The sequence below is a fragment of the Oryctolagus cuniculus genome, chromosome 13, assembly GCF_964237555.1.
Source record: "Oryctolagus cuniculus chromosome 13, mOryCun1.1, whole genome shotgun sequence".
NCBI lineage: Eukaryota > Metazoa > Chordata > Mammalia > Lagomorpha > Leporidae > Oryctolagus > Oryctolagus cuniculus.
Window position 1 is genome coordinate 60,108,822 of NC_091444.1, and position 12,483 is coordinate 60,121,304.

Sequence of the window (12,483 nt, forward strand, 5' to 3'; positions counted from 1 at the left end):
ATAAACAAGAGTGTCAATTTGTAAAGTCAACAACAGGAGTCACTGTGCACTTACTCCTCATGTAGGATCTTTGTCCTTAGTGTGCTGTACATTGAGATTTAATGCTATAACTAGTACTCAAACAGTATTTTTCACTTTATGTTTCTGTGTGGGAGCAAACTGTTGAACTCTTTTTAATGTATGCTAAACTGATCTTCTGTATATAAAGAGAATCGAAAATGAATCTTGATGTGAATGGAAGGAGAGAGGGAGTGGGAAAGGGGAGGGTTGTGGGTGGGAGGGACGTTATGGGGGGGAAGCCATTGTAATCCATAAGCTGTACTTTGGAAATTTATATTCATTAAATAAAAGTTAAAAAAAATTACATCTGGGAGTCAGCATTGTAGAGCAGCAAGTTAAGCTGCCATACACATGCTGGTTGGAGCTCAGGCTGTTCCACTTCTGATCTAGCAGCATGCTAGGGTGTCTGGGAAGGCTGCAGAAGATTATTAGAGTGCTTGGGACTCTGTACCCATGTGGGAGGCCTAGATGGAGCTCCAGGCTCCTTGCCTCATCCTGGCCCAGCCCCAGCCGTTATGGCCATTCAGGGAGTGAACCAGAGATGGAAGATCTTTGTCTCTGTCTCTCCCTCTCTCTCTATAACTCTGCCTTTCAAATAAGTAAGTCAATCTTTGGGAAAAAAATCTTTTCTAAACATGTACTGAAATTTTTCTTTCTTTTATTCCCTAAACAATGCAGGATAACAACTATTTGCACGGCACTTACATTATATAATGTACAAGTAATCTTAAAGTATATAAAAGGATGTCCATAGGTTATAAGCAAATACCATGACATTTGATATAAGGTACTTGGGAACTCATTTAGTTCTCACTCTTAGAACTCACTTAGTGTTAGGAGTGCTGAGCCAATTCCCATTAGATATCCAGGGACAACTGTACACATGTTAAAGGATTAATACAAAATTAAACATGTTATTAAAGGATTACCACAAAAATTTCTATATTACACTAACCAATTAGTTATTTGTGAGAGTAAGAGGTCACTTACTCAGAGTGAGATAAACAGCCAGAATCATGCCCTCATATATTTGGATATATTTTGTTTACTACTATTCCTCTTTTATCTATACATTACAAAGTGCCAGGTATACAGCTGAATAAATATCTGTTATTATGCAGCATCAAGTTTTATCACTCTCCTGAGTTTCTCCATCTTGCAGATACCTAAATATCATGTACATGTGTTCCATGTCACTAGCATCCTATTAATAGTCACCATAGCTTGAACTATAGAATTGTTCCATACTCAATTCCCAACTCTTAGAAACTTCACATTAAACCAAGTAAAAGCAAATGATAACCCACAACATGTACCACATAAGCCTCCAGGATATCACCCAATTACTGGGCTCAATTGCTAGTGCCCAGTTCTTGCAAAGTAATAATTGAAAGAGCTCCCCTTACTGAAGTAGGTGGTGATTCCCACATCTTAGCTCAGCTCTTTATCTCCCAAGAGGACTCTAATTCTATTGCTCTACTTGAATGATAATCAGAATTTAGAGATCACAGCAGCAGGGTATCTGAACTCTAAATTCTTGCTGGAGAACACAACTTAGGCTACTGTGTAATTTCTGTCAAGATGTTGGTTGCTAAAGATTACAAGTAACAATGCTATAGTCTGAATGTTGCTGATATGTGCAGTTACTCTTCTCCACCTACTATCTGTAATTCATCTAATGATCCTGTGTTCTTTTCTTAAAACACCTCCCTTTTCTACCAGCCATAAATTATGTAAGGCAAGGGTCATACCTATTTTGTTCAGCATTTTACAGCCAGGGCCAGAAGAGTCTGCACTATTATATATTTGAGAGATGGACGAATGGGAGAAGACTGAATGATATACTATCTATATATTTCTCCATCTCTCACAAGTCTCACACTTAGATCAAGGTAAACCAAAGCATATTCTTGGACTAAATTAGTTTGCCTTGTCACACCAACTCTTCACAGAATTGCTTATGTTTTCATGAACTATGGCTTGAATTCACAGATAGCAAAAGAAACAACTCGCTATTTTATACAAGCACAATTGCAAATATGTCTCCCAGTATCTAACATATACTGACAATTCTATTATTGTTTTCAAATATTCTTCTCCTTCTTTTCTGCAGATGGAACAACATGACTTGTCTTACTTAATTGGGGCCTGGACATTTAACTTGTTTTGGCCAATAAAATATAAGTGGATATAACATCTGTCACAACTAAGAAGCAGCACTAAGTGGCCTGGAAGTTTCTGTTAGGCCTTTTGCAGATCTGTCCTTGGCTATGAAAACTTCAGGTCGCCAACCGGCTACCTTATCAGCTTGAGTCTCAGGGCTGAGAAGACAAATGAGTCACACAGTTAGTCTACCCCACCTAGAGAAGAACTCTAAGAGACCTGAGAAATCATAAAACCTGACCATGAAATAAGCTCTAAGAGACCTGGGAAATCATAAAACCTGACCATGAAATAAACATTTGCTTGCTAGCCTCTGACATTTTGGGGTTATTTGTCGTTGCCATAGTTAACAGTAGTTCCTAGTAGAGAAACTATGTCCATATTTCAATATCATTAATTCATTTCTTAAACTTAACCTAGCTATAATGTATTAAGCACTATGTACTGTTGAAAAGATGCTAAGTAATACGGCCACAATCCTTGCCCTCAGGAAGGTTACTGTCCAGGTAACGAGGGAAAGTACTCCCTCTTAATAGAGAAAATAACAGTATAAACTATGCTATGTATTAAGAAGAAACAAAGTGCTGGCATATGTCTAGCATCCTGCTAAACTTTAAGGTATTAATGACTTGCTATGTCATTGGGGCATTCATTAATTATTATTCTCAACCACTAGTTGGTGCTTCTCTTATGTGAGTTTTGGAACTCATCAGGTTTTTCTTTGGCTCCTAGGAATCGCAATAGCAGCCCTGATGAGTGATGTCAGTTGTAGCCCTGACTTGGTTATTTTCCCACCATTATCTTCTCTACAATCTGATTCCAGTGATATATTTTTGTTCATTTATTTTGTTTTAAACATTTTATTTATTTGAGAGGTAGAATTACAGACAGTGAGAGGGAGAGACAGAGAGAAAGGTCTTCCTTTCATTGGTTCACTCCCCAAATAGCCACAATGAATGGAGCTGGGACAGGCCAAAGCCAAGATCCAGGAGCTTCTTCCTGATCTCCCACGTGGGTGCGGGGGCCCAAGGACTTGGGCCGTCTTCTACTGCTTTCCCAGGCCATAACAGAGAGCTGGATTGGAAGTAGAGCAGCCAGGATTAGAATCGGCACCCGTATGGGATGCCAGTGCCTCAGGTGGAGAATTAACCTACTGTGCCACAGCGCCAGTCCCCTCATCCACTTATGTTCCATGTATTTTGGGAAACCAGGTCAATTTTTTTATAATCTTAATTGAGAGTCTGAAATGTCCATTTCTTTACCTACACATTTTCACAGGCAATTAATATACATTTTAAATTACTGAGGTAGAAGCATATGTTGAGTTTCTATTACAGCAAACTCAACTACTGAATTACAATGTTAAAATACTCTGCTTACCAGAGAGTACATTTCCATCACAAATAGGAATTCCCTCCCAAATACTATGTTTCTTTTGGTTGTTCAGCATGTTCATAAAAAAACAACATCAGATGAACAATTCTAAGAAACAATCACTTTTTTTCATAAAAGCAAAAAATAAAATCAAACTTAATAATCTAAAGAGTATATGATGGGCTGGTGCTGCGGCTCACTAGGCTAATCTTCCACCTGCGGTGCCGGCACACCGGGTTCTAGTCCCGGTCGGGGCGCCGGATTCTGTCCCAGTTGCCTCTCTTCCAGGCCAGCTCTCTGCTGTGGCCTGGGAGGGCAGCGGAGGATGGCCCAAGTGCTTGGGCCCTGCACCCCATGGGAGACCAGGAGAAGCACCTGGCTCCTGGCTTCGGATCAGCGCGGTGCACCAGCCACAGCGCGCTGGCCGCGACGGCCATTGGAAGGTGAACCAACGGCAAAAGGAAGACCTTTCTCTCTCTCTCTCTTCTCTCTCACTGTCCACTCTGCCTGTAAAAAAAAAAAAAAAAAGAGTATATGATGAAAGATAAATGCTACTAATTATTTTATGTAAAATTTAATAAATATTTAATGCATGAAAAGATTTCACCAGTCCAGAGTAATGTTTCTTTGATTTTCTTTTGTTTTAAAACCTCTCTTTTGAGGTGTAACTTAAATACTTTACAATTTACATATTTGAAATATAAAATGCAATGGTATGTACCATACCAAAAATTAATTTTAGAATAATTTTAGAATATTTTCAACTTCCTGAAAGGAACTCCAGTACCCATTAATGGTTACTTCTCAGTTTCAACATCAGCTATAAGCAATCACTAGCCTACATTCTGTCTCTGAACATTTGTCCATTGTGGACTTTTCACGTAAATGGAATCCTATAATATGTAGTCTTTTGTGATGGCTTTGTTCATTTAATATGTTGTCAAGTTTCTTCCATTTTACAGCCTGTGTTATCACATCTTTCCTTTTTACTGCCAATAATATTTTATGAATAAACCAAATCTCATCTATTCATCAGTTGGTAGACATTTAGTTCATTTCTACTTTTTGACTATTGTGAATATTGCTTTTATGAACATTCTTAGAAACATTTTTGTGTGAAAAATGCTTTCATTTTGGGAAAGTATATGCCTAGAAGTGGAATTCTCAGGTCACATGATAAGTGTATATTTAATTTTCTGAGGAATTGAAAAACTGTTTTCCAAATTACAGATTAAATATTAAAGGTATTAAAATCAATACAACTGTAAAGCAGATCTAAGGATACAAAAATGGATGCAGCTCCTAAAATAATATTAAGATTAAATACTTTAAAAGGAGTTGTCTTCATGAAATGTTTTCATGAGTTGTGAATAAGCTTTTTTCTAGCACTTTGAGAAGAAAATATTGATCTAAAACTTAGAAACTTATCTCCTTACTTAAATCTATGATTTAATTGTTTATCAAATGAAAAAACTGCAAATCATAAAGAAAGCTATCTTTGACTATCTATTATACTTTATGGAATTATTGTTACTGCCTCAAGTATATACACACTGTACCTAAAGCACTTTCATTATTTTCATAATTTTCTTTAAAAAATGTCTCTGAGTCTCAAGGTTTTCAAATCTATAAAAGTAAGGGTTTGAAATAAGTGATTGCTAGGACTCCATTTCTTATACCTAATTCTATATTACATCAGCCAGATTGAAGTTATTCTTGCCATACTTTTTATTTACTGTTGTCATTGCAAGTTAAAAAGTGAAAGAAGATACCATCCACTCTCATGTGGCATCTTCAACTGCAGTGTAATAATTTATTTCCAATAATAAAGTGGTTGAGAAACAAATATAATCATGAAATATGCCAAATAATGAGTTCACTGCCAAAAGAAATGAGACCTCTCTAACCCTCATTTTGTTTCTCCAGCACCATCCCTGAACCTTCAAATAGAAGTTGAATCCCAACTGTACCAAAGAGACAATTAAGGATGCATAGGAGCTGACCTGTTCTCTTCTGGGATGTGAAGAGACATGAACTGCAGAGGATCCAAACACTGCACCAGCCAGCCTTGTCGTTCACTTATTCGAGAAACATCGACCTTCAAAAACTGGTTGGGCATCCTGCTCCACAGGACATGTGACAGGAATTGCACATGGAGACGTGGTGGACATTGGGGTACAGGGTTTTTGTGCTCACTCTTGAATAATCCCGCTGAGAGAGGCATCACATTCTAAGATATGAGGAAGCAGAAACAGAATCAGTTTATAACATCTCTTGAGGTTCATAGAGTAATGACTAGAATTCTGCATGGAAGGGGACAGTGAAAGTTAGATAAACTATGAGTCAAAAGCAACACAAGAAATTATAAAAATTGGGTTGAAAAGCTCCTGAAAGAACAAATGGAAAAAATACTAGGAGAAAACACTTTAAACTTCATGGTAGGCAAATAGTTTTGAGGTGTTCCCATATACCTTATGGCACATGTAAAATGCAAGTACAACTGGGCAAAACCATAAATCCTTCATATTTCTTTACAGGCTGGAAACCTGGCAAGACTTTAGGGATTTCCACTGCTAAACCTGTTAAATAAGAAGTCACACCCACTGGCTCTTTCTCTGTCATCCACCACATCCTTAAATCACTTGCAGTGTAACAGACATAGTCCAACAGATCAGCCCAACTATCAATTAATAAAGTTAATTAGGCATTCAGTAACATAAATTATGTATAATCCACCCCAAAATGAATCCTCTGCCATCCTTTATTCCTTCTAGCTAATCTCAGAAAAAGTGAGCTTCCTACTTTTCCCAAGTCTATTCATTCATTTATGATCTGGGTATTATCCTCTTCTGGGACCAAATAAAAACAAGTCTCACATATATCTGAATTAACTCCCATCTCTCCTTCTTCTCTTTATTGCATTCTCTATACCTCCTCATCTTCAAGGCTACACTGCTATCTTCTTCTATGAAGGAAAAATACAAGTCAGACTTTTTTTTCTTTTGGTACAGAGTGTTAGGTCAATGAACAGAACAAAGACCCTGACTTCAGACGCTCCATTGGTCTTGTTGAATAATAAACAAAATCAGTAAGCAAATTAAACAGGATATTAGAAGAGATGCAAATTAAAAGGAAGAGGGAGAAACCAAATCAAACATCGGAATCAGAATGCAGTGCAGTAATTATAAATAGGGTGGTGGTCAGGAGGGGCATTGTTGAGAAGATGACATTCACAGAAAGAGTAAACAGGAAAGGACCATGTGGCTATGCAGGGAGAGAAATCTCCAAGCAGAGGAGAAAGTCAGGCAGAGAACCTCTGGATGACATTTTTGAGGCACATCTGGGGAGGAATGGAGGCCAGTGTGGCTGGACCACAGTGAAGGAGGGGAGAGTGGGAGGAGATGATATCAGAGATAATGCAATGTCAGAATGTTGTAGGGACTGTGAACAATTAGATGAACTCTGATCTTTACTCTCAGAGAGGTTTTTTTTTTTTTTAATTCTACTGGCTTCTGAGGAATCATTGGATGTTTCAAAGCAGTAACAATCATGAAGATTTCTGTATAATGAGCAAGTGTGCAAGGATGAAATAAGGAAAAACCACTCAGGCTATGGAGCCATCTGGATGAACACAACACAGCAGTGACAGAGTTCAGCAGTAGCAAGGAAAGTGGTCAGAGGTAGAGGATCCGATAGGGACAGGCCTGGCACAGAATATAAAGGAGGAAACTCAAGGAGGATTGAGGTTTCTGCTCTCAGCAATGGGATTTGCTATTTTCAGGTGTGGGGAAGATGTTGGAACAAGCAGCCTACGGAAGAGTTGTGATAATAAGCAGTCCAGTCTGGATGTAGTCAATGTGCAATATCCATTACACACCCAAGTGGAAATGCCAAATACACATCTGAGTATGCCACGCAGGGTCCTGAGAAACTTTCACTATTTTGTCATTTTATTTTTTTAAAAAAAGTCATCTAAACATACTGCCTCTCTTTTCTGACTTCCAATCTTGAATTCAGTGTAATATGTCTTCTCCTCTCATTTCACTGAAATTCTGCCATTCACAAAAGCCCTCCTCAATGAACAAAAGTCATGGATTCTTTCAGTTCAAGTTGCTAGCTGAGACTGTGGCCTGTTGTGAAAACCCCCTCCTCACTTGGCTTTGGTTAAGATGTGTCTTTCATCCTCCTCCTACCTGATAGTTTAGTCCTCAGCCTCTTTCACAGGTCTCTCTTCCTTAGCTGATACAACCAGATTTCTGCTTAGTCATCTTCCCACTCTTTACATTTGTCCTCAGATATCTCATTCACTCTCAAAGATGAATTACACCTGATTTTTTGATAACTAAAATCTTAAATCTCTAGCAAACCTTTTTTGAGAACAACTGTATAATATATGTGTCTTTTTGCTTGCATTTTGAGACTTCTGATTATTTTATTTTGACTTTCTAACACAGATACTGTTGAGTCTCATGTTACACAGGAAGAAACTGAGCTCTCATAGTAAAAGGAACACGTATGTCCAAGGTCAACTGAGACAACCTACAAAAACAGTCTAGTGGGTTCAGCCTGATGTGTTCCTGGCACCTCACCTTTACAACTGAAAATCAAATTCAATATCATTTTCTGAACCAAAAAATCAAAATTTAATGTCATTTTTCCGAATCTCAAAAACTCTTCTAATTGTTGCATTAGCATCCTTGAGTTGTCTACACTAAAAACTTTTCAATTAATCTTTAACTCTTCATTCTTGAAGAAAATATATATATAATTCATTGAAAATCTTATTAATTCTCCTATAAAAGACATTTGCAATCATCAATTCCCCTCCACTACGATTTTCAGTTCTCATCAAGTTCTCCCATGTAGACACTATCAAACTATCCACAGCTAACTGACATTGCCTGCTGTCATTCCTGTCTGCCTCTACCTTACTTTCAATATATTTTTTCCAAACAAGTTTCATTGTATTCAATCCCTCATCTCCAAACTCCAATGATTTATCCCTATCTATATAATAGGTGTCAACTTACTACTGTATAGCATACAAGGTCTTTCCACTTGGACTTGGTCTATCTTTTATCTGTACTAATTTCCAGCCACATCCTAGAGGGCATCCTGTGTTACAGTCAGATTACCAACCTTGAGGACTTTTCAGTTTGATATATTTTTGTTTCCTGTGGTCTTCTACCAATAATGCCCTCTTCTACTAAATATATCCCTAAGGATCTAATCAAGCTAAAGGTCACCTCTTCTTTTAGCTTTAAGGGATACACCTGTCCACTCTATTTGTCCGTTCATCTACGTTCCCAGTGCCGCTATTTAGTTGGCATGGTTTCAGATCTTTAAGTCTTCTCAGTAGTTCTTCTTTGGATTCATTGATTACTGCATGACAAGTAATTTTTTTGTTCTATGTAGGTCTACTTTTATTGAATAATATGTTTATGCTCTAATTATGTTTCCCTAATGACCTGAAGGGATTTTTTCTTTCAAATATGGCTATATTTCTTGCAAAGGATGATTTATTTGATCCATTATAGTACTAATAAAATATGAATGACTTTTTAAAAACTACATGTTATGTCGCAACAGAAAAGAATACTAATACACCACTAGTAATGAATCTTTCTTACCTTTATTCTTCCCAATTCAAACTGGAAAACATTGGGACTTGTAGCTTGTGCAAAAACTGCAGGAAATAATTTTGTACTTGGCTCCACCTTAAATAAACACATTAATTTGTAATATTGATAAACAAAGCCAAGAAAAAAAAATTTTTGTGGAAACAACGAGGAACATTTTGCAAAAGGAAGCCAGAGACTCCTCTCTCTAGTATAGTAACTCTTTTAACAATTACTAAGGGTACTTCATTACAGTGTGAAAATTTTTGGAGGAAGGTAAGGTTTGTTTATTCTGAAGGGCTTATGGCATTGTCATTATTCAATGGAAATAAACATATCTATTTACTCATTTCTATTTCCATTTTATATTCATTTATAATTTACTTCTGATCTTACAAAAGGTGTTTCCTCTTACTGGGAAAAAACGATTTTGCTCCCTGAAAGCATGAGGCCATCACCAACCATGTACGCACCTGATAATATGTGCTCAGTTCCTTGCCATTGGCAATGAATGTGAGCAACCCACTGGCAGCATCCACCACACAGCCAATCTCCAATCCATTGTTGTTGCGTCCTTGCCCAGGGCTCATGCTCTCACCAGCACACACCATATAGCAGTTGCTGCGTTTGATGCTGAATAGCAAAAGAACATTTTTATCTTTGTACAACCACAGATATAGGCATGTCTGTCTTGCAAACTAAACCTAAAGTATGCTGCGCAAGCAACAAGCTCATGCTGTAATGGGAGAAGTGCACAATGGGCCCGATTCTGTGATTCTGAGCAGAACTCCTTGGACTGCAGTGGTCATTTTGAATCAGGACTGACACATCTCTAAATTTCACACCTAATGGAGACAGGTCAACATGTTTGAACCAAGTAAGAACTGACCTGCACTTTCTCTCCAAAAACTCAAACCAAACTGCACCTTTTTCTGAGGTTCAAAAAAGTTTAACTACTTATTACTCATCCACATTTGTAATTTTTATCCTATGGGGTTTTTTTTTTAACACATGTACATTCATTTCTAAACACTACCAAAGTCCTTAGGCAAATTCCATATGAAATATCAGTGATTCAATGTATTCATAATTTAGCTAAAATTCCTATGGACAATTCTGGTTATATTTGATGGGAGGATGTGCACAAAATCAGTGATATTAACAACAAACCCCCCATGATTCTCACCTTCACCAAAACCTTTACTAGAGATGGTAACAAAGTTAATTCATCCGAGCTCCATCTCCATTCCCTTTTTCTGCCATTACATAGTGCACATATTAACAAGACCAACAAAAAAAGGCCAAAAGCAGCCAAGTATGAGGGAAAGGAAAAATAAAAGGACTGGGATAAAATCAATTTCTGAATAATCAAATGTAGTCAACATTTCTTTGCATTATGTACATACGATTCAACAACCCTTCCCTGTCTCTATTTCCTACACCAAAATCACCTGTTTTCCAATCTCTATCTTGAATCAGTTTCTTATTTTTTTGCCATCTCTGGAAATCAAAATGTGCCCCCCAAGAACATTCTTAGAGACATGTGGTATGGGGCTGTGTTCTCTACTCAAGATTGTTGCTAGGCATCTGTCTCAATGTTAAGCCCATTACATTGTGTGTGTTACAATCTGAGGGCAGGGGAGTGAGTTTCCCAGTCACCAACCATGATGGTGCAGGTATAGAAGAAAAGCAACACTATGGAAGACTTTTGGTGAGACCTGTCACAGCAGATCAGAGAGGATGCATGGGAACAAAAGGGAGAAGCAAATGGTCAGATCTTCTCTTGGCTTATTCTGCAAGGAAGATAGCCTTCTTCACTTTTTTGAATGTTTGGTTTGAGTTTGGTTCATTTTACAAATGGAAAAAGGATGGCACAGAAAGTATAACTGACTTACCCAAAGCCACACAGCGACTCAATGGCAAAGCTGAGGAAAGAACCCACTGCACCTCAGTCTGAGTTCACATGTGTTCACCTGGGCTAAACTGCCAACCCACATTGTCTTCACTCATAAGACACGGAGTTTATTTAAGAAGACACAGATGCTAACAGAAAATATAATGCTAGGAATGAGTCTTTCCCCCATCACACAGCTAGTTCCCAAGATACATATCAAACTACATGGCAAATGCCTCATTTTTACCCAACTCTAATTCTTAAAACACAGGTAACTCAAGTTGCGAGTCATGTTGCCTGAAGGAATATATTACTACCCCAAAAGGATGCACTGTTCTTATTGCATAGTGTCTTTTTCTTTTAATATATTTAGATATTTTACTGTTAGGTATGAAAAATAAACATATAATTGACATTAATGACTTGATTATTTTGTTCCTATAAACAGATATACTAGGCACAAAAAACATGGAAAAATATCTAGGTTTACCATTTTTTTAGGTGTCATTCATGTAAAAAAGTGAAGAAAACCAACCTCTCATGTACTTTTCCTTTTTCATCTCCTAGAGTAACTGTTACTGTGCGAACTCTATCCAAGTCGAAGCCTGTATCATATTGATGGAAATCTGATGTAATCCAGCCCACCCAGACATTAGCAGGTTCTTGTCCAGGAAATATCCTCACTGAGTAATAGTACTGTCAAGTAGAGCACAACCAAGTGTTGGCAACATAAAACAAAACAAAGCAAATCTTCAATCTGCAATGTTAACTGTGCACAACCAAGTGTTGGCAACATAAAACAAAACAAAGCAAATCTTCAATTTGCAATGTTAACTGTTATCACAGTTTCTGAATAATTTTAGAAAATAACTATTTTGTAAAATAAATTTGCTGAAATAAAATCACTGATCTAGCTGAATTCACTGACACTGCAAAATAAGAAAAATCTTGTATCAGAGATTTTGAATTAAATAAGATAATGGAAGACAGAAGACTCTTAATAAACATGCTAAATGATTTGAGGCTTTTTATACTTCAGAGCACATGCACATACATACATTCATATATATGTGTACATATAGACACCATATACATATAATAAAATCATCAACCCGCTAAGCAGGCAAGTGTGTGCAACTACATTAATCTGTGCCAGTTTTTATACCTGCCATCTGCCTCTCTTCATATACTTGTCTTTCTTATCTCTGACTATAATATTTTGACAACTTAAAATGACTTTCAAATAGTTCTAATCTAAATGTGAACATCAAACTCAAATACAGAAGCTCTCTACAATGAATGTAACTATATATTTTTTCCATGTGACATCTCAGGGAAAGTAGTTTTGAAAATAGTAGAGAACCAAATCTGACC

At 37.2% G+C, this 12,483-nt stretch overlaps 1 protein-coding gene across 1 annotated transcript in view; it reads right to left on the minus strand.

Moving 5' to 3' along the window:
* The window catches only part of RYR2 (ryanodine receptor 2), a gene marked incomplete at its 5' end in the record, with an annotated part of 557,937 nt that overhangs the window by 218,775 nt on the left and 326,679 nt on the right, over window positions 1-12,483 (minus strand). The window contains 4 exon segments of the mRNA NM_001082757.1: window positions 5,601-5,827; window positions 9,228-9,314; window positions 9,689-9,848; window positions 11,645-11,805. Of these exon segments, the coding sequence (NP_001076226.1) occupies window positions 5,601-5,827; window positions 9,228-9,314; window positions 9,689-9,848; window positions 11,645-11,805 (635 nt within the window).